General features: G+C 48.9%; 10 protein-coding genes across 10 annotated transcripts; 5 read left to right on the top strand and 5 right to left on the bottom strand.

Annotated features, from left to right (window-relative positions):
- Positions 1-490: 490 nt before the first annotated feature.
- On the bottom strand, positions 491-2,789 carry BU24DRAFT_409674 (uncharacterized protein; the record flags this gene model as incomplete). The annotated part of the gene is made up of 10 exons (XM_033525935.1): positions 491-556; positions 612-804; positions 860-1,583; positions 1,655-2,015; positions 2,062-2,163; positions 2,273-2,312; positions 2,364-2,383; positions 2,433-2,639; positions 2,695-2,719; positions 2,767-2,789. The coding sequence occupies 10 exons, from the start codon at positions 2,787-2,789 to the stop codon at positions 491-493; spliced, it is 1,761 nt and encodes a 586-aa protein (XP_033384922.1).
- A 1,065-nt stretch (positions 2,790-3,854) lies between these two features.
- Positions 3,855-6,452, bottom strand: BU24DRAFT_347418 (glycoside hydrolase family 55 protein; the record flags this gene model as incomplete). The annotated part of the gene is made up of 2 exons (XM_033523522.1): positions 3,855-5,885; positions 5,991-6,452. 2 exons carry the CDS (start codon positions 6,450-6,452, stop codon positions 3,855-3,857), a joined length of 2,493 nt encoding a protein of 830 aa, XP_033384921.1.
- Positions 6,453-7,198: 746 nt separating this feature from the next.
- Positions 7,199-7,519, top strand: BU24DRAFT_462723 (uncharacterized protein; the record flags this gene model as incomplete). Its single annotated transcript, XM_033532040.1, has 4 exons — positions 7,199-7,211; positions 7,275-7,306; positions 7,362-7,428; positions 7,482-7,519. The coding sequence occupies 4 exons, from the start codon at positions 7,199-7,201 to the stop codon at positions 7,517-7,519; spliced, it is 150 nt and encodes a 49-aa protein (XP_033384920.1).
- A 35-nt stretch (positions 7,520-7,554) lies between these two features.
- On the bottom strand, positions 7,555-9,461 carry BU24DRAFT_422954 (uncharacterized protein). The gene is made up of 3 exons (XM_033528115.1): positions 8,846-9,461; positions 8,131-8,786; positions 7,555-8,082 (listed from the first exon to the last, which is right to left on the bottom strand). The coding sequence occupies exons 1-3, from the start codon at positions 9,270-9,272 to the stop codon at positions 7,966-7,968; spliced, it is 1,200 nt and encodes a 399-aa protein (XP_033384919.1). The 5' UTR covers positions 9,273-9,461; the 3' UTR covers positions 7,555-7,965.
- A 135-nt stretch (positions 9,462-9,596) lies between these two features.
- Positions 9,597-10,493, top strand: BU24DRAFT_422953 (NADH-ubiquinone oxidoreductase-like protein 20.8 kDa subunit). Its single transcript, XM_033528114.1, has 4 exons — positions 9,597-9,649; positions 9,703-9,930; positions 9,986-10,118; positions 10,173-10,493. Exons 1-4 carry the CDS (start codon positions 9,630-9,632, stop codon positions 10,254-10,256), a joined length of 465 nt encoding a protein of 154 aa, XP_033384918.1. The 5' UTR covers positions 9,597-9,629; the 3' UTR covers positions 10,257-10,493.
- Positions 10,494-12,124: 1,631 nt separating this feature from the next.
- On the top strand, positions 12,125-13,633 carry BU24DRAFT_422951 (uncharacterized protein). Its single transcript, XM_033528113.1, has 2 exons — positions 12,125-12,245; positions 12,387-13,633. Exons 1-2 carry the CDS (start codon positions 12,213-12,215, stop codon positions 13,341-13,343), a joined length of 990 nt encoding a protein of 329 aa, XP_033384917.1. The 5' UTR covers positions 12,125-12,212; the 3' UTR covers positions 13,344-13,633.
- Positions 13,634-15,030: 1,397 nt separating this feature from the next.
- BU24DRAFT_462719 (COX4-domain-containing protein) lies at positions 15,031-15,822 on the bottom strand (the record flags this gene model as incomplete). Its single annotated transcript, XM_033532039.1, has 3 exons — positions 15,031-15,105; positions 15,174-15,370; positions 15,543-15,822. The coding sequence occupies 3 exons, from the start codon at positions 15,820-15,822 to the stop codon at positions 15,031-15,033; spliced, it is 552 nt and encodes a 183-aa protein (XP_033384916.1).
- A 1,350-nt stretch (positions 15,823-17,172) lies between these two features.
- On the bottom strand, positions 17,173-18,328 carry BU24DRAFT_205554 (uncharacterized protein). Its single transcript, XM_033521869.1, has one exon. It carries the CDS (start codon positions 18,035-18,037, stop codon positions 17,456-17,458), a length of 582 nt encoding a protein of 193 aa, XP_033384915.1. The 5' UTR covers positions 18,038-18,328; the 3' UTR covers positions 17,173-17,455.
- On the top strand, positions 18,171-19,746 carry BU24DRAFT_422945 (glyceraldehyd-3-phosphate dehydrogenase). Its single transcript, XM_033528112.1, has 5 exons — positions 18,171-18,258; positions 18,338-18,387; positions 18,463-18,526; positions 18,654-19,338; positions 19,397-19,746. The coding sequence occupies exons 1-5, from the start codon at positions 18,247-18,249 to the stop codon at positions 19,597-19,599; spliced, it is 1,014 nt and encodes a 337-aa protein (XP_033384914.1). The 5' UTR covers positions 18,171-18,246; the 3' UTR covers positions 19,600-19,746.
- Positions 19,747-21,306: 1,560 nt separating this feature from the next.
- BU24DRAFT_346359 (uncharacterized protein) lies at positions 21,307-24,297 on the top strand (the record flags this gene model as incomplete). The annotated part of the gene is made up of 8 exons (XM_033523485.1): positions 21,307-21,942; positions 22,028-23,031; positions 23,081-23,192; positions 23,241-23,333; positions 23,386-23,477; positions 23,528-23,607; positions 23,660-23,775; positions 23,836-24,297. 8 exons carry the CDS (start codon positions 21,307-21,309, stop codon positions 24,295-24,297), a joined length of 2,595 nt encoding a protein of 864 aa, XP_033384913.1.
- Between the last annotated feature and the right edge of the window lie 3,333 nt (positions 24,298-27,630).

The following is a 27,630-nucleotide window of genomic DNA, read 5'->3' as shown; positions in this document are numbered from 1 at the left end:
AGCTGCCAACTTGCCCCCATCTGATCCATGACTGGAAGCGCCTGGATTTGTTTCACCGGTCTAGTAAGTCCGTCACGTGCTGCCTTGCACACCCACCGATAAGGGCCAGTCAAATGCATAGATATATGCATAGGTTTGTGTTCATGGTCGGTGCAAAATAGGTCTATTGGGTATCTGTGTAATAAACTGCTGGTGGTAGAGAAACACAATCCTGAGACAATGCCGCTCACAGCGCACAATACGTTGGATGCAGACAACACTGATATACAGTTGCGGTAACTATTAGACAAGTCGCTTTGCCCATACCAAGGAATTCGCCCTGGGTGTTGGTCTCAACTAGGAGATGTCTTCTCCGTGAAGAGAAGGCTTGCACGGCGTTGGCGACGCAGGCCTAAAGGACCTATCCCGTATTCTAGCTGTCGCTGCCACGCCACCAACCGTCGAGTGCGCACTTGGCCAGATGCAAGTCATGCAGTCCAGACAATCTAGTTCATTTCAACCAACCCCAAATGAAACTCACGAGAGCCTTCAGGTTCTCCCCATTCCAGACTGGCTCCTATAAATGGTTAGATTCACATCTCGCATGACCACAAGAAGCTAGTAGAACGAACCTTGGGCTGCGGATATATAAGATGTCCTCTCCGCCTGCCTGGTACGACGACCTTTGGCGGCGGCCGATGTATCTGCATTGAGGCATTCCGCCGCCATTTCAACGGATTGTAACCGTCAGATTTGATGTGGTATGCGGCAACAAGCGCGAAAAACGCAAGGATTCCAACGTACGATGCGAGGAAATCCGGAGTGCTGAAGGACTGTTAGTAAGAAGGCCTACAGCGTGACGGGTGAAAGATGACCCTACCTGAACGGCGTCACGAACGCTCTCCAGTTGTTGAAAATGATTAGCAATACACAGAATATGAACCCGTAGTAAGCACGGAACAGCTGGCCGTGGGTTCGGTACGGATACTGTTTGTCGTCCCGGTTGAAAGCGGCTCTATTCTCCAGTGTGGTATCTTCAGCAGCTTCTTTGATCCTGTGGTAGAAATGGATGTATGACAGGCAAATGACAGCATAGCATATCAGCTCAGAGACAACTGCGTTGTTCGTAATCCGGCCTAACACGATTGCGGGAAATGGCTTAACAGCAAGGAATGCCATTAATCCGAAAAGCCAGCTGACTGTCACAGTTCCAAGTGGCACGCCTCGGGAAGTGGTTCGCTCTAACCGTCGACGGGTGTTCTGTAACCACAATGGCCATGCTTCTGGAATACTGGCTAATGCGTGGAGTAATCTGCTTGAATTGTAAAGCGCGTTGATGCCAGACGTGGTAGCCGAGAAGATGAAGAAGCCATTGAAGATACTCGGCCAGCCTCTCAACCCATTTCGTACTGCAGCAAGTACGAAGATACTGTTCTGTCCTGCACGGACACTATTGATTTGAATGTTGACAAGATTTGGGTCGTTGTAAGGGACATTGAGGCCTCCAACAAAAGTTCCGAGCACGTAAAGAATCGTTATACGCATGCTGAGCTTCCTAGTCGCAAGCTTGATCGTTTCGTGCTTTTCCAGATCTTTGTTCTCCGCTGAATCAATAGTCAGTCATCTTCAAAGTCACATGCAACAATAAGGATTGAGGAGAAAGTTGAGGTATTACCAGCTGATACGGCGACTGTCTCGAACCCGACGAAACTGAACAGTGCTGCAGTTATAGCTGTCCATAGAGCTAGGAAGTGACCGGAATCTCCTGTCATAACAACACCTTTATCTGCATCATGCGAAGGATGCACGACAAACGTGTCGGAAGAGAATCCATACGGCTTATTCCAGGTCCAGAAATGATTCCCATGCTTTCCCATCGCAGATACTACAACATTGAAAACGATTAGAAGAGAGATGAAGAATATCTTCACGACTCCAAATGCGTATTCGAGTTGCCCATATTGGCGAACAGGAAGTAGGTTAATCACGCCAACAGTGATGAGGAATAAGAACACCCAGACAGCGGGTGAGTAATTCTGCAAGAGTTTAGCAAAGTTCTTGAGCTCGAACAATTGGACATACTTCAGTGCTCCAGCCCAGCTGCTTGTCAGGATATCCAACTTCACGTAGATATTCTTCATCAAAACGGAACTTCCATAGCTGAGCGATGGCCAGTATTTCTGCCTATTTCGCCATCAAATTAGTTCCGGACTATAATCGATGGCGTAACTCTCAAGTCGCACTACCATAGGATAGGCCAGCTCAGAGCACCTGGACAGAGAACTAAACTTACAGAGAGGATGACAACCCAGGCAAACCATGTTATCCAACCACTAAGTAAAGTCAATATGTTGTTGTGGTAGACTGAATCTTTGCCTACTCACGTGGCATAGCCAACTGCTTCCTACACAGAGTAAGTACAATACTTTCACAACACCATCAGGGCAGCTTACATCGATAAATCGACCGGGAAATTCAAAAAGAGGACCTTGAACTGGAAACAAAGCGGTCATCTCGCCCAGGCAAGCAATGACACTCCACATTACGCTAGAAGCAAGCACTACAGCGACAATCGCAAGGCCCGGGCCGGCGATATAGATGACCTTCCCGCTCTGCAAGAATAGGCCGAAGCCTATACAGGCGCTGAAGGCCATCATATTCTTTGATAGGGCTTAGCATAATATCTTCATGAACATTTTGGTGATGTTGACATACAACATGACGCTCCTTCAAGTCGGCACTACAATGATTAGATAAGCTCCGCAACTGAGCAAAGAGTATACATACCTGAGTACAGTGCGCCTCGTCATGTTGGAAGCAGTAGCGCGCGGCTTTTTTCAATTCAGTCTAGAAGGATAGATTTCCGACCGTTGGAGAACCACATCGGAAACTCCACGATAGTCGAGAGAGCGAGGCTTGCAGAGCACTTGGGAACGAGCTGGACAACAATAGTATAATAGGGGTGCTGGACCTGGTCGGCGACCACTATCGTATCGATAGATTCCGGCGAGTGATTGTCTGGGTCCAATTATGCTGTGATACCTACCGAGGTCTGGCTCAGCTCGCAGACCTTGAAAGACTTTCTTGGAGCAAATGCCCGTCGCCGGAAGGTCGCACCGGGGACTGCAAGGGCTCATTGAAATGCCAATCGCATCTTGCTTTTCAACGCATATCCACGAAAGTGGTATAGGGGGAAAGGGCCAAAGCTCGAATTCAACATGCTGCTCCGCTGCAGTGGGAGATGGCAGTTTGCGAAAGCAGGGTTTAATACGAAACACGACACCTTCTCGGTACGATCTGCTCCCAGTATCGAGAGATGGTTGGAGGTTGCTGACATGGGGCTAGAAGCCCACTTCGGAAAAGCCTCACCCCGACATACGCGATAGTGGTCCAAGCTGGATTCGGCTGCGACCTTGTATATTCATAGCTTAGCGTCCGTCTACGTGGCTGAGCTAAATGCAACCTACATGCCGCTCAAAACATCGCTATTGCGCTGGCCGTGCGGTATCTTTCGATACGATTCGCTGCCATTAACTAGTTAATATTGTTTCACCTGCCTGTTTGGAGCATGTTTCTGTACTCTTCAACGTTGTAGTAGTCTTCTCTTGATGATGGTTGGCATCAAACACCCTCCGCCTTGCCTACGAGTGAATCGCTTCAAGATGATAGTGCGGAGTACAGCTGGTAAACAACCTTTCCCTAATTTCAAATGGCACGTTGATAACGTGAACAAAGCATTATGTACCATCACTATTGGACAATGTAATGAAGCAAACCAAGGTGAATAGATTTATGTTACCATATCTTACAATATATCCCACACTGTGCTCTCAGCAATCGCTTCAAATGTAACCAGATCCTATCTTGTGTCTCTTTTACCTATCACTTATTCTAAAGACATTGATAGTATCCACGAATGTCGAATTGTTATCCACATTACTGGCAATATCAACTCCATCCCTTGTGATCATGTCTGTAGCTCCGACAGTGTTCAAGTTATAAATCGAGATGTCGTGCGAATGCTCATTGCCCTCGACACTGAAGATCCTGGTTTGACAAGTCGCTCCGGCGCCCACTTGGGAACAAGCTGTTGAATAGTTGTTGAAGAACGAATACAGGCCAACACCATAGCCGAGAATGTTGGAGCTGCGGAGAATGCGAAGACCCCAACCATCGGCATTGTTGGTGCCGTTCGCTGGGCTGAAGACAGGATCAAAGCGTGCGACGTCTTCAGGGAAGGGAATCGTAGCATCGGGGTTCGGTTGGTAATATGCTGTTTCCGTCTGGATTTGACCCATGAAAATGTCCCGGGTGTCGACGAATTGGTACTCGTACTTGACATGATGTTCGACGGCAGTGCCATACAGCCACAGTACTCCTCGTATGCTCTCAATTAGCAACCCTCTTCCGGCGTAGATGGTAATTTGTGTGTTGTTGTTTCGTGCATCGTCCAGATCATGGTCAGCGACCCAGAGCCAGTTGTTCTCCATGTACAAGCCAGTACCAAACTTGGTAACATGCATCGACATGTATGCAGCGATACATTCTTGCACCAGATTGTCTGCTGTGATGGTAACATTTGGAGTGGTTGGGCATTGTTCAGTCTGCAGATCAGAGCCCGCGAAGCCGCCGATTCTTGTATGAACATCCCATAGACCTGCGACCTCGCCGTACGAGGCTAAGTTATATTCAATAAGAATAGCACCGGCCTGTTGGCCTTTGGTGCTGACAAACAAGTCTGATAGCTCAACAGAGCCTTGTTCGCCAGGCTGAGCTACCTTGACCACAGCGCGGGGATTTTCGATGTCATTGAAACTTGGAGAAGCAGCAAAGATCACGGAAGCAAGAGCCTCGCCGACAATCCTGGATCCAGGCGGAATGTAAATAGTGTCAGTCACACGGTAGTAACCAGCATCGATGAAAAGTATCTTCTTCGACCTTTCTGCCTGCAAAACAGCGGCGTTGAGAGCTTCTGTGTCGTCCGTAGTACCGTCGCCTTTAGCGCCCAAATCTCGTACACTTAGGAATTGATCTAATGGCACCTCTCCGTACTGCGGCTTTGACTTCTCAAAGTATTTTCCTTCAGCGTCCAACAAGCTGCCAGGTCTCTTGCTAGGATCAATGGTGCCACGGACTTCAGAGGGACCGTTGGGGAGGTAACGGTGGCCATCGGCCCAAGCTGGAATGACTATTGCACCTGATGATCCTGCTAATACGGTGCCGTTGACACCAAGTACAGCGGATGCAACATTTTCGAGCTCCACGTTTTCGAGGTAAACGCTTCCAGCCCCTGCGGGCTCTGAATCGGCGGTCCTGGAGGTGACGATACCTACCTGGGTATTCTTAATGGAGCTGTCGAACAGAGTGAGAGATCCAACGTTGACAGCCGAAGGTCCTCCGGCGGAGATGTTAAATCCAACTCGGCAATTGTTGATAGAAACACTCTTGTATGTCCAGCCCCAGTCCCAAAGTTGATTGACGGCAGTATCGCAGCCATTGAAAGTCAAGTTGCGTGTTGTGAATTGCTGATTGCCAACATTGAATCCGTATAGACCTCCATTAAATACCAGATCGGTCATGAAGCCTCCAGAGCCCTCTTCAATGAACACTCCCTGATGCTGAGTTCTATTCGCAGAGTTCATATTGAACACCAAATTTTGTAAGCTTGTAGTCTGGGCGGTAGGCCAGTGAAGTCCAGTAGCGGAGACGTTTGCGGGGATCTGTGTCATATCGAAGATAAGATTTCGTATCTGGCGAAAGAAGGTATTCGTCGGTCCAAATCCTGTTCTGCCAGCTCTTGGGCCCGAGCCCTGGTATGGGGAGCCATCAATCAAACCCAATCCAGAGGAAATGTTGAAATCGGGTGTTGCCAATAGGGTGGGCAAGCAATTCGGGTTTCCAATTATCTAATTCATCAGCGTCTCGTCCATCGAACTATGACAGAATACAGCATGATATGATTGACTGAATGAGGCGCCGTTACAATAAGAACATCAAGGAAGAAAACTCACCTGTGTATAATAGTAATCTATAATAGAAGAAGAAATCAAGTAAGTCCCGGCAGGGAAGTATACAACAGCTGGAGTAGTAGTGGACGATTCGCAAACACCCGGGGCACACCGGCCCCCCTCGCTGATGGCACGCTGGATTGCTGCAGTATCGTCGGTCTGTCCATCTCCTACAGCACCGAAATCTTTGACATTTCTGAAAACTTGATATGTACCGTTCTCGCCGGAGCCCGCGTTGGTATTGAAACTTGCGAGGCCTTGATGCTTTTTGTTTTCTAGCCAGTAACCGGCACAAGCACCTCCTGTGGGTTGCGGGTTGGCCGGGAACGACGAAGTAGGATAAGGAGGAGACCCAGTCGCACTGACATCTCTTTTGTATTGTCCCTTTCCATAGTATTCAAAGGATCTAACGTCAAGTGCGAAGGCACTCTCCACCAAAAGGCAAGCAACAGTAAAGAAAAACATAATGAGTGAACGAGTGACTGGAAGAGCTATAAAATGAGCTAAAGAAAGAAAACAAGACAGAAATGCCCAAGCAGACTCATATATGAGAAAACATGTGCCCCAGGAGTAAGTAAGATCAATGCAATAATGTCCGTCGATCATCTTACCTACGCCCTGTACGCGTCTCCATGTTCTTCACCAATCACGAACCACATGCCGACAACGCTATGCTGTTAACGGGATCGACAGCTAGGTCTTGCTGGCCACCCCCGCATATATTGAAACAGTAATTCAAAGTCCTGCAGAAGATTTATACTTCGAAGAGAGTTACACCACATTTAAAGGAGAACTTGGCCTCGAAAGAAAGGGAATCATTGTTAGTGTTACAAGGCGAGGGACGCGACAAGTAACGGGCTTGACAGTGTGATCGATGCTGGGGCGTAAATCCAACAACAACAAATTTGTTTGGGCATTGAAATTTCGATCAGCATAGCCCGATAATAACATGGCTCAGCTGAAGAACCAACGATGTGATGAAACCATTTAGAGCCAGCAGCAATAAGTAATCATGCAAATTAGATGAACTGGATTTCAAGGGGTACGTGGTGTGGTGAAGGCTGACATACCACGTGACGTCGGCGAATCTTGGGAAATTGGCTCCGACGTAGACATCCAAACTTTTGCGAGAACAGACGTCAGAGAGCTACACTCAGTAGTACGACAATTCACGAAAGCGTTCCCATTGACCCGCATTCTCATCCATCATAATGTTCGGAGGACGTGAGTATTTCTAATAAGTTCCATAGAGCAAGATCGAGCATCAAGAACTGACAAACGGCGCAGCACCACCACCACCATCCAAGCAAGAGCTTGAGGTTCGTTTGCCTTTCCGCATGAGAAACATGCAAAGATATTAACGGATTCCCTTAGGCTGCTGAGGCACAGACCGCATCCGATGTCAGATGGACTGCTGCTGCGTGCCTTGTCCTCTACCTATGTGAGTATCATTGATACCACAATGGAAGGGTCACAACTGATTTATTTCCAAAGCTCCATTCGTCATTGAGTACACACGCAAACTCGTTTGAACGAACCAAATAGTCCGAAAATACATATTTCATTCGATCCATCGGTCTACCAATTCAAATCGAGCGGCGTTCGAACGGCCGATCACTCTGTAAAAGTAGTTGTGGATAAGAAGCATGCAATTGTAACAATACTGGGGAGGCGCACAAGTCCTAAACACACTTGTACATGACAACCGAGGATGAAACACGAATAGATATCCAATTAAAGAAGAGAAATGAAATCGAGTCTCTAGAGCAGCTCATGAAAGTGCCTATAGCGCTTCTATCCCCACCACCGCAGAATAACAGCCAATATAGTACAAGAAGTGGTATTATGAGGATTATTGTTGTAGCAAGCCGTTGGTATCTAAAGAATCGCCAGGCTTCGTCTTCTAGATCACTCAAGAAGTTGCCGGCGTACTTTCACACGATCCGTGCCTATTTCGAGACAGCATCGTATCCCCCGTTCACCTCCCAGCGGACTTTGACGGTTTCCTGTCCTTCTCCCATACCTCATATTCCTCTTTAGTATCATCAACCCATTTTTTAAGATGGTCGAGCTGCTTGTCGTAGTCTTTCAAGAGCTGTCTATGGTTAGCTGAGTCTATGTCGGACTTCCAGTCGAATCGTACCTTTTCAATCTGCTTCTGGTCCTCTTCGCTCAAGACTTCGCCTTGCTGGCTGTCAACGGTCTTGGCTAGTTTTTCCGTTTCCTCTTGCAATATCCGCGCGCGCTCCCTGACTCCCGACATTCTCGCCCAAATCTCTTCCTGTCGTCCACTAAGAACGGGGTCGAATGTCTTTCTTTCCAACTCAGCAAGCTTCTTCTTTAATTCTTCCTCTGCCTGGTCCATTACATATCCGCGGTTCCGCAGAATTTGTACTTTAGTTGCCAAAGCCAACGTCCTTTGTGTATGAACGACATGTTTCCTTTTCGCTTCTTGGAGGCGGATACTGATCTTGAACTCGTGTGTATTCCTCAACGCGATGAGGTTTTCGTTGATTTGGTGCAGACGCGTCCGAAGTGCGGTCACTGCCAAGTTCTGGTATTGTATACGCGCGGCCATCTCGTCGAATCCACTGATTAGTATTGGGATTGATCCTGGACCAGGCTTATTGGCGAGCGCCTCCTCCCACTTCTTTTCATCCTCGTGTGGCTGTGGTCCATAATACGGAACTTGATCAGGGTCGACCTCATTGTAGAAGTAATGTTGGAAGGCGCAGTTGAAGCTCTTTGGATTCCACTTATCAGCTATCACCTGCATTTGCTGGGTGACAGATTTTTCGCCTGAAATCACTACGTTAGTGGAAATTCTCCAAGTAGAATGGTTGGCGCATCTAACTCACGTTGTCCACTGAGCAGGCTACTTGCTAAGCCGGAATCTGCATTCTGTCGTAGTTGTGGGAGACCTTGTTGCGACTGGGCCAACTGCTGTGCCTGGAGAGCAGGAAGTGTAGGAGCAGGTTGCAGCTTTCCCCCAAACAAGCTATTGTTGAGCTGCGGCTGTTGGGGCTGTTGAGGCTGTTGTTGCGTGTTCGCAAAAAGTGATGATCCCGCATTCTGTTGCGTGTTTCCGAAAAGTGATGATCCTGCATTCTGCTGTTGCTGCTGTGGCTGCTGCTGGGTTGTTGTCGTCGCGCCGAATAAACTTCCTCCTGTTGGCTGTTGTGTTTGGCTAAAAAGACCACCTGCCGGGGCTGTCGTGCTGCCGAATAGAGTGCCCGTCTTTTTTTCAGCGCCTCCAAATCCCGTCCCTAAACCTCCAAAAGACATGTTGATTGTTGGATTGATGGTTCGGCCGTTGCTGGCTGGTACGGACGCGTAAAAGGGACGCGCTATGGGGTACGTGAGTCGTCGATTAAGTGAAACAAGATAACCAGCAATGCATCAAAGAGCAACACGCGAGTTTGGAATCCTTTGTTTGATTCCAGCAACGTTGTGGCTATCACAACGAGCTGCGTGTTTTGGTCTAGAAAGAAAGTGAGAGCTCTCCGAACATGTAGGTTGGTCCGTGAGCTACTAGCTGGGGTCTTCTTGGCATTAGATCTCCAACTTCATCTCACGATTGAGCTCTTCCATATACCAGTCTGCTCCGGGAGCACCGTTCGCCATTGACCTTCCATATTCAAGATGTCTTCACGACAGCCCAGGTATGTACTTTTAACAGCTTCTTGGTAAGAGTCACACTGCTGACATGCCGCAGATTCAATCAACAAGCCCTCATCGACACAACACCGTTGCCCGATGACATCCCTAAAGTCAAAGAACTCGGAGCCAGTTCCGCTCCTCTCCTGAGCGCATCCTTTTTCATTGGAGCACGATGCAAGGCCTACAATGACGACTACATGATGTGCAAGACAGAGGCAAACGGCCGAGGAGAGTTTGAGTGCATGAAGGAAGGTCGCAAGGTCACAAGATGCGCAGCCAGCGTGTATGCAATCCCTCAATCGATGGATATCGCTATACTTTGCTAATGCGTAGTTTAGTATCAAGGACATCAACGAGAACTGCTTGTCTGAATTCCGTACCCATTGGCAATGCCTCGAAAACCAGAACCATCAGTTGTGGAACTGCCGATCGGAAGAGCGGAGGTTGAACAAATGCATATTTGACAAACTGGTAAGCGCCACAAGTAGAAAACTGATTTGGTAGACAGCGACTAATTCAACCTAGAAATTGGAGAAGACCATCCCAGACGCTCCAAAGGGCGACACGCCGGTGCATCTACGAACGAAGAATATCTTCGCGTCCCATTGAAATTTGTATATTACTGTCCAAAATCAAGCTCACAGAACAATTGACCGGTCAATTAAGACCCAGCACTGTGCATGCCGCGCTCTCCATAACATTTCCATTTCCGGTGATTAATACCAACGATATTATTGGCCAACAGAGCTATATTGAAGAAGTCGAAGTTCAGCGTCTCCAACTGCATGCAATAATCAATAATGCTCATACAGGGGTGAATTAACAACTATCCTATTTTTAGTCGCTTTTTACAATATCAGATGTGGAAAATCGGGCCTAAAAAACATGAAATGATCTCTTGATCCCCCGTTCATCGCCTCCGATACCAAGCTTCAATTTAACATCAGAAGTCACCTACAAGTTTCCTGCGTAATCCAGAATTGTTTCCCACATACAAGCAGGAAAGCATACGCGGTTCCGATCAGTTGATCACCATTGACCATCCGCGACAGCCTCCCAATCAATAGCAAACCAGGTCCCCCTTTCGGCTAGGTTCTTTTCTCACATTCGATTGTCTACGAAAACATGGACATTAGCAGCTCTTTCAATAAAGGCGTCATGGTTGCATTGAAGACTCTGAGCTATCATATTCAGAGTTCAATCACCATCGACATTCATACTCGAACTCTTGTGTAGCACAACATGACGAGGAACCACACGCAATCGGTCTTTGCGCTGACACCGACCCACCCTGCTTTTCATAGCTTTCCATCATCGCGGTTCAAATTTAGGAATCAATAAACAATCTCTATTATATTCTAAAGTAAATCACTAAATGTTCGCTTATGTAAGTCAATACCAACAGGTATCGGGGCGAGCCACGTTTTGCTCAATAATATTCTTGGGCTTCCGATATTGGTGAGTCCATGCTTTCCAATAAGGTGGTATCTCAACTACTAACTTGGTCTGCTGGTAGGTTCTGTCAGTGGCATTATCCTATACGAAGCCCAAGTCTTTGAGACTGACCTTCGGTTCATTCTGATCCGAATAGATCATTAGAGGTCGACCTGGTCATGAATTTCACTCGGCCTTGTCGTAAAAGATTTCGGGACCGTCGTCTGTGTTGCTAAGAGGTCGAGATAGCTTTGGGTTAACTTCCAGGCCTCGCCCGCCATCAAAGCAGTAGTGTGCATCGGCTTATCCAGCAGGTCTCTCAATTCCTCGAGTGTCAGAGAGACATTATCCTCAGGCTGAGCATCGATCGCAGCGAGTGCCAACGAAAACAGTAGGAGGAATGGAGTAAGATATTTCATGATGGTATATAGTGTTCGACAATTAAGGTTTGATTAGAAGGAAGGTACTTAGATGGGCAGATTTAGTGGTGGAGATCTTTCGTGATATAATATACAAAACTGGACAATCGTTGTATCATGAAAGAAAGGCTTCGTAGCTAGTAACCATTGTATACGTGGTAGGAAGGAGCAAAGATATCTGAAGCACCCGGCCTTCCTCGTTTAACACCAAACTGAACCGCTTATACGAAATTTGGCCTCTGCAATTGTCGGGGCTTGAGGAATGTCTAGTTAGTTTCAATTCAAAATCCTTCGGGGATGTCGTAAGTTTATGTATGTTTTCGTATAGACTTTGTTTGAGAAGATAGTGGGAAGACAAACGACAAGAATGCATCATGTATACATATATAATCTCTACAATAAAGCACACTACTCGTACGATAGGTTTTAGAGTTGGTATTGACCCCATTTCTACTGAGAAGTATTGTTGAAGAAATACGTTTCGGGAAAGCAGTGTGAGTGGCTGAGAGGCCAGCCAGACAAAGGCGGAGCCGCCCCGCCTAGCGACTCCCCATCGGGACTAGCTCGGTCTGCCAGTCCACTCATTTGTTGAGTACAAACAAACACATACAAATGCTCCCAATCCTTTACACTACACTCCATGCAGTTCAAGCTTTCCATGTCAAATCTTACACTTATTCCTTCGGTGTGAAAAAGTAACACTCATGCGACCATGCAGTCGCTTCCGCTGATACCACCAAGGGCGGTAGGTAAACCCTGGTTACGTACTTGAATCCTACACCTTGATCCCTCTATACCATCCTTGCCGCGTGGTATCACCTTCACTATCATCATACATTTCATTTCCTTTTCTACTACTACGAGTCTAACATGTGTGTCGCGACAGGACGGCAGTCTATGGCCTGGAAGTAGAGCAAGCCACATTTACCTTGACATCCCGTCCAACGACACCTACAACTCGACTGCCAATAACACCGGCGCGCGCAACCCAAATTCACAACATGGAAACCAGAACCCAAACAGTGCGTTTATGGCTGCCCTTATAGCCGACGAAAACAACATACGCCAGCGGAAACAAAATATACGGAAATTTGGCGCAGGATGGCTCCGACCGCCTGGTGTTGCGAAAACCTATCAGGCGAAGATGGATGAGGACTACGAACGGGAGGAGCAGGAGATGCTAGCCCGGCGCGAACAAGTCCTTCTCGATCTTGCCGCGGCACAGACAGACGCAGCAAACCAAGAAGAGGCCGCACAAGGCGATGACGAAATGATGGAAGGCGAGAGAGATCTCGACGACGAGGTGCCAGAAGCTGAGGCGGACGATAGCGACGTCTCGTCCACCGAGGAAGAAGCAAGCGATGTCGAGGAAGATGACACAAGCGCTCTAGGACCACAGGCTGGTGATGTCACATTCAACGAAGACAGTTTCATCGAGGGAAGCATGATGCAGGCTGAAGTCGAGCACATGCTCGAGCGCGAAGAGGCTGAAATGGCAGGCGTTCTCCAGGATGAGAGAGATCTTGATGACGACATCCCCGAGGCAGGAAGCTACGAGCATACAGATACAGACCTAGATTCCAGCGACGAGGATCTAGAGTCCAGCCGTATTTCCGTCCGCAGCATTCGAAGCAGGAGGTCGGCCAGAAGAAGTTCTGGTGTGAGAAGCTCGGCAGCGAGGGTCACTCGATCTCAAAGGAACAGCGCAGTCATGGCAGTCAACAACCGAGGCAGCTTTGGCATGGACGGAAGCAGTTCCATCATGGATGGTAGTTCATTTCTTCGCAGCTCTCCCGCCGCAGGAAGAGGCAATCTGAGATCGAGGTTCATGGGAGCTCGCTAGAAGTCGTAGCGGTCAACAACTGACGATACCAATGGAGTAGTTGTATTTTGGAAGGGTGGGAGTTCATTGTTTTCGCAGCTACCTCGCTGCCCCAAAAGGTGACCTACGATCGACCCTCCTGGGAGCTCGCGCCTAAAGCGGGTGCTTGCGCACTCACTGGTTGTCACATATGTCACGGCGTTACTGCTCCAGGTGAAAGGAAACCTGGAGCCCGTCTGGATTACGGAATTATACCCCTAACGAACAAAAACCCTTAATGATAGTATGTAATACGAATCAAATGATTCGATCAACCCTCGTAGTGAACAAACCCCCATCTCACCGTGAACGTCTATCCACTTCCTCACCCACAATCACCCTCATATCCACATCCCACAGCCCACATCCAAACCCCGACCCCAATCCCGAACCTCATCCCCCAAGTCTCCCACGTCAAACACATCTAGAACTCCACCTCACCCATGCGATGTGATGTTCCACATCACGCACAAAGCATCCCCGAAGCGACCGGCCGCGGTCGAGCACAACAGTGGCAAGTAAGCACTCCGCCTGCTGATCACAAAAAGAAACACACGAACACGGCCGCGGATGGGTCATCGTTATGTCTTGTGACCATGTGCATCATGGCCCCGAGGAGCGAGGGCACTGTGCCTTTGCATACTCCTGTCTTATTTAACCCTGTGGATGTAGTTGTGTGGCTAATTCTTTGAAGGGTAGTGAGATGCGTTGGTAGATTTGATATGTAGTTTGTGGTTGTATAAGAGCGAAGAACGTCGAATGTCAAGGTAGGGCTATCAGTGAGGGTAGGTGGTGCATCCGTAGCTTGATCATTCACGGAGTATATACGGAGAGTGTACGCTCTACTGGGACGGCCGTTCTTTCTAGGTTGTGGTGAAGCGTGTAGTGGAGTTGTTTGTGTGAGAAGTGAGGATGAGGTTGAGTTGTAGTTTGCAACATATATGCTTGATTAGGTGTTTGATATGAGACAGACATAGTCATGAGTCAAGTGAAAGCAATGGCTTAAACAGTGAATTCGACCGTTGATGCGAGATCGTCTCAGGTGACATGGACCTTATGCGGGTATGAGAGTATCGGGGATTTCAATTCTCGTGGGAGGAGCATTAGGGGAATTGAGTATATGCCTACTACTGCGTACTTTGTCTGTCGTACTACGGTACTTGGAGAAGGGATGCATATTGAAGAACATAGATGACATCACATGGTTACACGGCAACAGTCCCGGATCATAATTCCGAGAGTGAAGAGCTCGATTCTGATTGGGGAGATGCGGGTCCGTAACGTACATTTGTTTAGGAAATGTTTTCGTGCGTAGGTCGTACAATTGGCAAGTGGAGAGAGTAGCAACTTCAAACGAGAGGGGAGGGGGGGTTGAACACGCAAGATATTTTTTTTGGGATGGGACAATGTTGGAAAAAAATCCGTGGAATGCTCTTCTCTAAAATTTCTGTACAAAGGGGAACACTATTGTGACAATGGCTGGCCAAAACCCAGCAGCAACAGCAGCAGCGGCGACGATTTTGCTGCTGCCATCGAGCACGACGGAACCCTTTCCCGCGCCTTCGTCATGAATCTCACACAAACAGTACCAAAGGAAAAATTCGACCAAAGGAGAGGAAATGTGGCTTGGTATTGATATTGTTTGTATGTTGCTGACATCTCTTGTAATTTACTCATCCTTCTTGCCGGGAGGAGACTGGACCAACATGCCCTTGTAGCCGGTGATGGGCTCAGAGCCTTGTGCCTGGTTAAAGGGTTAGTATGTGCATCGTGACATTGGATTGCCCAGGCATTCGCCCAAAACCAGCATACCTTCAAGTACTCCTCTGAGGCCTCCTGCCACTCCTTGGTCATTGTGTGCGGTCGCTGGGGGTTGGCCAAGAGACGGGTAGCAGAGAAGACAGCAATGGCAGCGCCGACAACGGCGGTGGTCATGAGGAAGACCTTGCGGCCCTCATCCGCAGGAGGGGGTCGTCGTGGGCCATGGGGACCGAAAGCGATGTAGTAAGCTATATGGCAGATGATATATCAGCTTGATGGTTCTCAGAACGTAGGCGAATATGTGAGGGTCCGCTGCCTCGGATATTTTGCCGAGACTGGCACCATAGAACAGTGATAACAGCACCACACGTCCTCCGGCGCCCTGATACACCCAATGGCATAATTGAAGGTTCTACGCACCAGCCTTCTTCTCCTGGAGGGTCAACTCCTTCCAGTCGACCTTCATGCGATCCCTAAGCGACATCCACAAATCGGCCTGCTCCTGGGGGGGCATGTCCTCCCATCGCTTCTCGATGCTGGCGAGGGTTGGGTTAGAGATGGCGTGGGCCGAACGGGTCTGTTGTTGCTGGGCGCAGACGATGGAGGCAGCGCGAGGGACACGGGCAGCTTGACGGGTTGCGGTCGATGGGATGATCGAAGCCGAGCACTTGGAGGCCCGGATGACGGAGGAGCGCATCATGATGGCGGGTGGAGTGGAGATTGAAGCACGAATTGGAAAGGAAAGGTTGAAGCTCCCCGTCGAGGGAACAGCCGGTCTCAATGGGTCAGATAGGTGATGGAGGAGGATGGGAAGCTGAAGGAGAAATGCCCATGAGATGAGGTTTCGACGAAAAGCTTGGCAGATGGGCAAGCTCTGTCACACCACGCCAAAACGTAATCAATGCTGATTGGCCGAGCTACTACTCCTCTCAAACCGTCCCCTTTCCCAAGAACACACAGAATGCCATCACAATTATTGGACGGCCAAACATCATCGCCGAGGATGTTCTCTCGATCAGAATAAATACAAACAAGATGGCGATTCAGTGGCAATCCTCGTCAATCATCCCAACAATAACTTACATCACCGTTGACACGACTGCAATTATTATCTTTCCACAACCTCCAACACGGTGGCCTGAAATGATAATCATCCTATGAGGGGGGGGATCGACTCGTATGATCATGCCATCGTTAAATACCTAGGTACCTACGACTGCGAAATGATGGGCTCAATTGAGAGATAGCTTGCTCTTCTTAGCGCATATCAGATCATTGGTCTCTCTTTGCGTCCTGGCAGTCGTTACTGTTGAGGTGGTGCTGGACTGGACATGCGAGACAATAGTACGAGTGAACCAGTTTGACGTTCGAGAAGTGGGCACATTGATGGTTCAAGTACTCCGTGCACCATGAATCAATTATCAGATCAGATAATAGTTATTTGGAAAGTCGAGCAACGTTGCGTGCAGGGCCCACACAATCTAAAATGTACCATGCACCGGTATGCGCACCAGTAGATGATCGGGTTGTGTTCTGTTACGATACACTCACTGCACGTGTCGTGGTTGAACACGCTCAAACTGCCCGACAATTCCGGCGATCAGCCCTATGAACATGGTTCGGACCTTTGACGACATGTTTTCTCTCTGCCCCTCTTGCCGATAATCATAATAGTCCACATGCCGATATATACATGGTATACATGGCACTGTAGATGCAGGGATGCCGATATGAGCTTCCAGAACATCGTAGTGAGTCTGTGACCCATCAATTGCTATTCCAAATTCCCAAAAATATCAAGTCATGAGGTGAGAACAAAAGCAAAACATGTCCTCCACGAGCTTCCTACTGCTACTTTGCTACGTTCACACTAAAAGTGGCTAGCCTCTCGGCCGCGGATGCGCTTACTATGCATCTGTAACATCTCAACATCTGAGTTGTGTTTACCTCACCATTTGCCTTCGTAGGCTATTGTCGTTACTGTATCGTCAATCTCACAAATCTCCTGTAGGCGTTGGTGGTCGCCGTGAACAGCATCAGGAATCTAGCGGTGACGCTTGCGTGGCGGATAGAGAGGCATGTGCTCGTTACACAGAATGCTCGCCAACCACACAAAGCAAAACTTGCATAATCAGACGTTGTCATCCCGTTTACTATCGAATGATTGTCCAGAGCTGCGCCAACCCACGCATCTATCCCCATCCCACCGAGACAGGATTACAGTATGATGCAGACGCGGATGCAGATGCAGATGGTGACGGCGAAGGCGAAGGCGACGGCCGCCGAGTGTCCCGCGTCGCCACAAGCAATTCGATGTATTACGGCAACCAGGTTCATAATCTTTTTCTCATAGCGGCTTCGGAGTTGGGGTTCCCTGACGCAGATTGGAGGGGTCGTGTAGCATAGTGCCCAGTAGCTATCGGCGTCACCTCGCATAGAGGAGTACTATGGGTCGGTGTCTTTTTCCATTGGCGTGGCTTTTCGTTTCGGTGTAGTCGGAGGGTTGAGGTTGGTGTGAATTGGAGTGGGAGAGAAGGTGCATCCTTCTCCCACCGTGAAATCGGGGGGGATTGCTTGCTTATATTGAATGCGCGACGATAATACACAGCTGCTAGCATTCCTCTGCCCCTCCTACTCCCACTACCTAAACTACCAGAACAAACAGAGAATACCGGGAGATTACGGACAATTGAAGGAAGACAGAGTTGTCCGAGGTAAGGAGACAAACATTCTGCCATCAGGTGAGTACCCGGCCGGGTATGAGGGAAGCTAGAATGGTTTGTAACTGGGCCAGCAGTAGTGAGATACTCCCGTCCGGGTGTGAGAGAGGGAGTGTGTGTGCGTGTGTTGATAGCTCTCCTCCTCCTACACGACTGACCATCCTGACGTCGGCCGCCGTTTCTTTTTGGACGCATCAGTGCTCGGGCCCCTCACTTTAAAAACACCCCACCACCATCAGCGCCCCAACAACCCTAGCTCCTACTCACAACAAACTCCCTTTAAAAACTTTCATCCCGCCCTGTTCCATTCTTCAAAAAGTACGCTCTGATTTCTCTCAGCTTCCTCATTGTCAACTGTCTCTAAGTTTGTCGGTGTTACCAGCTTCTTATATCACACATTCATCATGGTCGTCAAGGTAAGCTACCTACCTACATACCAATCCCCCACCACCACCACCAACCTCATCCACGACAGCCATTGACAACTATATCTAGGTCGGAATCAACGGCTTCGGTCGCATTGGCAGGATCGTCTTCCGTAACGCGTAAGTTTTAACTACAGCATCAATTGCGACTTCCTCGCAGTTGTCAAAAGTGCCCAGGCTGACCCCTCCTTACAGCATCGAGCACAACGACGTCGAGATCACCGCCGTCAATGACCCCTTCATTGAGCCCCACTACGCTGTACGTATCATCTCTACTCATCTCTCTCTCCGGTGCGCTGGTAAATACCTGTAACAAGGCAGGCATTGCCAGTGTTCGCCAAGGGAACACTCTACTACACAGATGCGGGGCTAACACTGCACGATAGGCGTACATGCTCAAGTACGACAGCACCCACGGCCAGTTCAAGGGCGAGATCAAGATCGATGGCAACAACTTGATTGTCAACGGCAAGACCATCCGCTTCTACATGGAGAAGGACCCCAGCAACATCCCCTGGGGTGAGACTGGCGCATACTACGTCGTCGAGTCCACCGGTGTCTTCACCACCACTGAGAAGGCCAAGGCTCACTTGAAGGGTGGTGCCAAGAAGGTCGTCATCTCTGCTCCCTCCGCCGATGCTCCCATGTTCGTTATGGGTGTCAACCACGAGACCTACAAGTCCGACGTTGAGGTTCTCTCCAACGCCTCTTGCACCACCAACTGCTTGGCTCCTCTCGCCAAGGTCATCCACGACAAGTTCACCATCATCGAGGGTTTGATGACCACTGTCCACTCCTACACTGCCACCCAGAAGGTCGTTGACGGCCCATCCGCCAAGGATTGGCGTGGTGGCCGCACTGCTGCTCAGAACATCATCCCCAGCAGCACTGGTGCCGCTAAGGCCGTCGGAAAGGTCATCCCTGACCTCAACGGCAAGCTCACTGGAATGTCCATGCGTGTGCCTACTTCCAACGTCTCCGTCGTTGACTTGACCGTCCGCATCGAGAAGGGTGCTTCCTACGACGAGATCAAGCAGGCCATCAAGGAGGCCTCCGAGGGTTCTCTCCAGGGTGAGTAGAGAATTAGTCAAAAAGAGGCTCTCAGAACACATGCTAATTCCGTAACCAGGCATACTCGGCTACACCGAGGACGACATCGTCTCCACTGACTTGATCGGCGACAACCGCTCCTCCATCTTCGATGCCAAGGCCGGTATCTCCCTCAACAAGAACTTCGTCAAGCTCGTCTCCTGGTACGACAACGAGTGGGGTTACTCCCGCCGTGTGCTCGACCTCCTTGTCTACATTGCCAAGGTTGACGGACACGCTTAGGAGTCAGGACAGAGCCCGACGATGTCAAAGTTATGAGGAGAACGTGGATTAATAGTATTTCAGAGTGGGCCTAACATTCGGGTTGCACTACTTCATGATTGAACGCACTTCAACGGATTGCGATGAGGGAGGGATATGGTGGCGTCGAAAAATGGATAACCTAGTAGATTAAACAACAACAATGAAAAGACTGTCGTCAACCTCGCCAAACATATCTCCAATTGCAAAACACATGCTAACAAGTTCCACTCGTCCATGAGCTCTACCCCTGACACGATGATCTAGTTCCCGTCCATTGTCTAGCTCCCGCGGCAAATCACTGTTACACGCGGGTCAAGGTTGGGGTAATGGGGTATGTTGGGTACGTACTTCCGGGAACCTTGCCGATATTCGTGCTAAGTACCGAATAGTAGCATTGTGGCCGCCTCAAAGTTATCGTGTGCTCGGTCATAGGGCGAAGACCCCAGAAAGCTTCGGAAAGTTACGGGAGAGAATGGCGGCTTGATGTCTAAATATGCCCCAAAGAGAAGGTGGCTTCCAATTGGTACTTCTGCAGAGATTTGCAAGCCAGAGAACATTTATTCTTATTAGGTCACGCGTGGAGAACAGAATTCCTACTGAAGATAATTGTAGAGTAAGAGTTGCCCTTCTAACATACTAAAGGCGTGGCATCCACTTCACATATCTTTGATGTAGTAAAGGTAATTCTATTTCTGTTTTCCTAGTTTCCTCATGAACATCTTCATCGCTGTTTTAGAGATTGATGTGCTGCGCTGCGTCTCGTTTCCTTGATCGCTATATGGATCAATCTGACTGCCGATAATGCCAATCAAATATGGCAATCTGATAGCATCAGGACCAGCAACTCAGAGCTCTATTGCGACGGTATTGTTTGCGGGTGGTTGTTTTAATTAGCGATAAGTGGTCTAGTGTGATTAGTCAGCACCAATGCAACTCCAAGCGCATCTGTTGTTCATCGAACTTCGTCCCTACTTACCCTATAGTGATCAAGCGAAACCCCAGCAGCCTCTACGACTAGCATCAGGAAGTGCCTTATGTGATCACGCCTATCATACTTGTGGTCACCTCTTGGATTGCTTCAGCGGCGATATTTTCAGTGGTGCAGTCTCACTATCAACTATCGCTTCCAAACCTCACAACCCTCGATCCAGTATCTTAATCCCAAGACATCACTTCAACAATACTCAACACCTGAACAACAGGTTGCGCAAAGCACAATTGAACCAAATCCTGGCCAATAACAGTGCTTGAATTACTTCCTCCCTAGTAAGCGCAGACTGCAGATACTCCACTAAAGTATCAAGACTCCGTATCCTAGCTTGGACACTTCGCGTTTACTATGAAATCGCCTGAGTAAGGTACGTCATCTACCATATTTCCTAACGTCTGTTATTCTCTCTATTAGATCATTTCATCTTCATTCTTTTCATGTTTACTCGTTCCAACTGCCCCGCTACTTTTTTCCTTATCATGGTCACTTCACAGCACCTCTTTGTTTGGAAGCACTTAACTTGTCGGCGCATTGAGAAGAGCGCAGCTACACATTCCCTCCCGTATGCTTAAAGCTTTGGTGTTCTCTGCCGCCATGTTGGCGATTTCTATCATGACCTTGTTACTCACGTGAAGGCGCAGGTCAAATACCAGACACAGGAAGGTGGCCTGGTCACGTCAGGCACCGCCGGCGCCATGGATGACGAAGACTTTATCATGGGAGATGAATCTGTATTGGCGACTACAGAAGTGAATGGCAACCACTTGGCAAACACAGTTGATCCATCGAAACTTGCGCTGCGCGACAATCTTGAGCCGCGCTTCTCACCCATTAAAGATGAATTGCCAATCCTGAGCCACGGCGAATTAACTCATGCATATACACATCCAATTCCCACCGACTCGTCTGATACTGGGTCACTGTTTAACGGACCTCCTGTAGCCAGTCGAAGTAGGGATACCTCGCCAGATATGGAGACTGATGAGATGGATGTGACATCCACTACGTCGTCCTACGTACAGGTTCGCGTACCTCCTCCCCCGACATTTCCTCCATTGTCGTATTCCTCTTCCAAGACTGGACTGGTGTATGATTCGCGCATGAGGTTTCATGCTGAGCCAGTAGCACTGATGCTGAATCAAAATGACATCCATCCGGAGGATCCTCGCCGTATTCACGAGATTTTTGAGGAGATCCGCGAGGCCGGCCTTGTCCAAGGTCCTGAGGACGACGAAGAGTCGTCGCAACATGAGCAATGCTGGAGAATTCACACACGACCTGCTACTAGGGGCGAGATTTGCCTCATACATACTCCGGAACACTATAAGTTTGTAGAGTCTTTACAACGTGAGTCAGCCTCTCGGACCGACTTCCTATGATACTAACTCTGCCTCTACAGACAGATCAGAGGAAGAGTTAGGAGAGCTTTCGAGTGGAATGGACTCCATCTACTTTAATAACAGCACATTTGACTCCGCAAGGCTTGCAGCTGGTGGTGCCATCGAAGCATGCAGGGCCGTGGTTCGTGGAGATGTAAGGAACTCCATCGCAATCATCCGTCCACCAGGACATCATGCGGAGTGCGACCAACCATCAGGCTTTTGCATATTCAACAACGTCCCCATCGCCGCGAGAGTATGCCAGGAGAACTTTCCGAATGAGTGCCGGAAGGTGCTAATTCTGGATTGGGATGTGCATCATGGAAACGGAGTTCAGCATGCCTTCTATAACGACCCAAATGTTTTGTACATCTCCTTGCACGTCTTTAAAGGTGGAAAATTCTATCCTGGTATGCCGGACGCTGATTATAACTACTGCGGTGACGGCCCGGGAATAGGGAAGAACGTCAATATTCCGTGGGATGAGCATGGAATGGGAGATGCGGAATATATTTATGCTTTCCAGGAAGTGGTCGTTCCCATTGCCAGCGAGTTCGATCCTGATCTTGTCATCATCTCTGCCGGATTTGACGCCGCCGAAGGAGATCTTCTAGGAGGTTGTCATGTCACGCCAGCCTGCTATGCGCACATGACCCATATGTTAATGCGTCTAGCCCAAGGCAAGATTGCTGTCTGTTTGGAAGGAGGGTACAATCTTCGGTCTATTGCACGATCGGCATTGGCAGTCACACGAACCTTGATGTTACAACCGCCTGATCGACTTGCTGAAGACCTTGGTCCTCCCAAAGAGAGCTGTGTCCATACCATTGAGCAAGTTAAGCGCGAGCAGTCGAAGTACTGGAAATGCATGTTCCCCAAACATCTGGAGAAGAACACTCCGACTTCCGATGCTACGCGACGATTGCACGAAATCATTCGGGAGTGGCAGTGTCGAACATTGGCAGAAGAGCATTCGATGCATCCTCTGACCATCAAGCGATCTGGGATCTCGGAGACATTTCAGTATAATGTCATTGCAACGTAAGTAATTCCAGTTTCATTGGGACTACCAAAATTGACAACCACCAAGCCCACATTTCATGGAAGCTCGCCCGCTTCTGGTCATCTTCCATGATCCTCCCGGAGTCATGAATATGGTCGATCCGATGACGGGAAAGACTGAGTTACATAATACATGGCTGGTAAGTCTGTGTAGTCATTCATAGTGCATCCGCTGACCGCGGATCAAGACTGATGTCTCTAAGCGGTATATCGATTGGGCTATCGCAGAAGGGTTTGAAGTCATCGATGTGAATATCCCTAAAATAGTTGACATGGAAGATGTGAGTGTAGTACGAGCGGCTCTCACACCTTACTCGACTAATGGCACGACAGGATGACGGTGGCCTCGTTGAAGCCGACAGTCCCGAGATGCGAGGGCAGCAAACAAAAGAACTTGCGACTTATCTGTGGGAGAACTACATCGAGTGTGTATCGTCAACAGGTGGAGTTAAGCTGTAACCTAACTTTCTCGCAGACCCCACGATGCTACGCAAGTATTTCTCCTAGGCATTGGCGCTGCATATCTCGGACTCGTGGATATGCTCAGTATCCATGGTAAGGTCCCAAAATGCGACCATAGCATGTGGCACCTACTCACTCGCTATAGAAAACTCCACGGATCCCGATACCGGAATCCAATACATTATGGGCTTCGTCGCGCAAACACCAATACACTCAATTAAACGATCAACGGACGACAACATCGGCAACTGGTTCTATGCGGTAAGTTCCGAGTAATGGTCATGGCTTGGCAGAGAACAATGCTCACATCATCCCCCGAAGCACTCGTCGGTATTCGTGGCGAATAATCACCACGTCTGGGACCCCAATCGAACGCGGAAGATACGGCGAAAGTACGGCAAGCTCAAGAAGTCGGACCACAGCGACCTGAACGAGATGCTTGCCGAGCACATGGAGGAAGTGCAAGCGATCCTACTCGAGAAGAAGACAGCATACGAACTCGAGATGAAAGAACTCAGCATGGCCGCCGAAGAGGAAGAACATAAACTTGAACAGCAAGACCAACCGCTGCGGAGCCCGCCTCTACCTAGTGAGTTCGCCAGCCCCCGGGTCAGCGACATCGATGTTCGCCCGTCGTCCAACGGGGGAGCAGCAGCAGGAGGCAGAGCAACGCCTTTAAGGAGTCCCAGACTGTCGTCCCAGGGCCCACAGCTCGGTTTCTTCTCTGTGCCGAGCACTAGCAGTCCGCGGAGCCCGAAGAGCCCAATGAAGAGAACCTTCTGAAAGAGGAAGATTGATAGAGAAAGTATGGAATCGTAGCTCTCTGTTCCCCTTCGCTCGGCGATTTCTTTTCCCATTTCCCTAACCTAATCTAGCATTGCGAGGCGTTTCGCGGTGCTGTGCTATGCTATGCCCTGCGGCGGTGCGGTGCGGTGCGTTGCGGCGTAGTGCAGTCTCGTTTCCTCTCTCCGTATGCCTCTCTCTCTCTCTCTCTCTCTTTCCCTACCTATCCATCATCATCCCCCTTCCGACCAGAAGCCTCCATCCCTCCACCAACCAACCAAACCCTTCGAAATAAAAATCTCCAAAAATCCATCTTGTCTACTGAGTCGCACACGCACGCCCAGGCCCACTCCAGACGGCCTAAAAAACCGCGAGTCGCAGCCTCTTTTTTTCATCTTACGTTTTCGGAAAGAATTCCCAACAAGTCAAATTTATAGGTAACCCCGCTCGTCGTTCCTCGCGTCTTCCCGACTGGGAACCGTATGGACGGACAGACAGGGAGGCACGGGTCAAGGCAACGGACAGGAGGGAGGAAGGGGAGGGAGTAATTGAGAGAGAAAACAGGAGGGTGTAAACATAAACATAATTTAGGTACCTTAACTACCCAATGCCAATTTCGAAGTGTGATTCTTGTGACGTTCTTGATCTTGGTTGTGATGATAGAATGAATGAATGAATGAACGAATTAGGGTATAAAAGCTACGTCCAAATGTAGTAAATCCTCCTCGCCTCGTGACGAGTGTGCTGTGTACAACGCATGTCCTCCTCCTCCTCCTCCTCCTCCTCCTCCTCCTCCTCCCCACAAATATTGCTGGAAGAAAAAAAAATTCTCGATTGACAATCCTCTGATCAGTCAATTCGTTCCATTTCGTTTTTTTTTTCGCTTTTGGGGAAAATGAAAAGGAGAGGATGGGGGCGTAAACAGCACCGCGCCGCACAGCAATACACACTAGCCACACAGAGAGTAGGTCTTCATGCGAAAGGCGGAATATGAACGGGATATTGTCTTCTTCGAGTGTTATACTATTGAATACAGACATTGTCCATTTGTTCAATCATGCTGCGCTCTACTGTCTCGTGAAAAATATACGCTACTACTGCTACTATTGGAGAACGTGAAAGCGGTCAACCTTCCTTGAAAACTAACCACGGAAAGCTAACAGGAAACATCACCATTCCTCCTTCCTCTGTACTTTAGTACCCGTATTGCTTTTCAGCCTCACGGCCCGTGTCTTCAGCCTTCAGCCTCATTCCAATAGCGGCAGGTCTCAATCCACATCGCGACTGTGGGATGTGAGATGTGGATACCGGTACGCCTGAGGGACCACCATACCACATTTCGCCCTCTGGTTTACCATGATTAACATTACCATCACGCACCGCAGCAACTACTTGTAGTAGTTTTATTGTTTTTCTAGAGCTGAGTGCCTAGCTTGGATGATTTATCTAGGAAGGTCAACGGGTGCGTCTTCTGGGCGGAGATTTGTTGTCGTTCGTATCACCAGCGTTCGTTCCTTGAAAATTGTACTGTGTACCTAAGAATATCTATTACGATAACCGGGAGAATCGTTATATCTATGTACATGAACACTCGTACAAACATCTCCCAACCCACCTCACCTCACCTTATCTCAATTCTCAAGTCTCTCAAAAAAACAAGCAACGAGCGTCCATGTCCTCATCCCTCGCCGCAACCCATCAATCCTCACTTGGCCCCCAAACACCATTCCACTCCACTCCCCTTCCCTCCACTCCTTCCCAACTGACAAACCAACAAACCAACAAACCAGTCAGCTACACGGCGTGGCTAGCTGGCTAGCTGGCGATGTGGGTACAAACACAGTCATTCCATTCCATTCCAGTCGGTTCTCACTACACACTACTCAGCAGTAAAAAGCAGTAAAAAGTGCGTACTGTACCTAACACATACATGCTCTCGAAAACCGGCTACGGCGTAGGTATCTGTGTTATGTCTAGTGCTTGTGAGTTATGGTGGCCTTACTATACTCATTTGCTTTCCAGATAGTTACTACCGTGCATTACCAAACAATCCACGGAATCGTGATGTATACATGTTACTACGAGAATTGAATGGATGTTCTTTGTCTGATGCGCTCAAAAGAGCGGGAGATAACCATTCAACCATCCCGCTCCTGCAAACCACGTACCAATCGCATGAACAATGCCATCCCTTTCTAGCTACCTACCCCATAAGTACATAGCTACCCGCAGTCTCGCACGACAACTCGTCCATCGCCTGTTTGCTTGTGAGCGTCTGTGCGGTGGGGGGCGCGCTATACCGCATCGCGGAGCTATGGGACGAAAAGTCAATGCTTGGTTTGTGGTAATGAGAGATGGGAATCCTGATGAACTTCGAAGCCGAAGTCGAAGTCCACTTTCCTGTGATTAGGTATTGTTGGGGCTTGTTTGGACGTGTAGGTAGTTAGCCTGGGTGTGTGATTTGAGAGACCTGGGTGGCGGTGCTGTGTGCGGTCGCGGTGCGAGGCTGCGACGCAACAAACGGGATGGTGACTACACAGTATAGAGGTGGTGTAGAGGGTAGAGTGGGAGGAGGGGAGTTGGGCGGTTGCGTATCGACAGCGTATGTAAGTATGGGGAGCACGACATTGGGGCCGAGATGCTGGGTCAAGATCAAATGTATGTTTTTCTATCTGAGGGGGGGTGTTTCTTTATTTAATTTGGTTTGGGTGTTGCTGTTCATGATAAGTTTGCATCGATAAGGTAGCACGAGGGAAGTGAACATGTGGTGTGTGTGTGTGTGTGTGTGTGTGTGTGTGTGTGTGTCTGTGTCTGTGGAGTATATTTATTACCTGCTGTAAGTAACTACATATGCAGTACAGAAGGTACGACGTTTGGGATAGATATATGAGAATGTACGAGGATCTAAATGTAAGATTTGCCATACCACCTCAAGACCTGCAAGGCGAAAAGACCGTTTGCCTTCTCCGGGATTAATGTTTATTCACGGCATTTATCTGTTGGTGTTGTCGAGTCTCTCGAGATGCGGGGGTTTTTATTTATGGTATGCCAGGTATGGATTGGGCTGTGTTTATGTGCAGCGCGCAGGACGGATGCAACGGCAGGGGTGGCACCGTGGTGCAATGCCTTTTGGCGGCCTAGGGCTGACATGATGTCTGGCGTTGTGTACTGTGGTGGCATTTCAGGATCCAGGGATCCTTCGCCGCAACCGCACATGCACGGGCGATACCATTGCCTTGGACTTGCTACCATTACGGGAGGTGGACCATCTGGTGCTTGCTTTGCTGGCCTTTGGGAGAAAAGAGTTTATTCCAGGATGCGCATGCATCCATG

The sequence above is a fragment of the Aaosphaeria arxii genome (assembly GCF_010015735.1).
Source record: "Aaosphaeria arxii CBS 175.79 unplaced genomic scaffold BU24scaffold_4, whole genome shotgun sequence".
Lineage (NCBI taxonomy): Eukaryota > Fungi > Ascomycota > Dothideomycetes > Pleosporales > Aaosphaeria > Aaosphaeria arxii.
The sequence above is the reverse complement of the archived record's forward strand: the minus strand, read 5'-3'. Positions and strand labels throughout refer to the sequence as shown.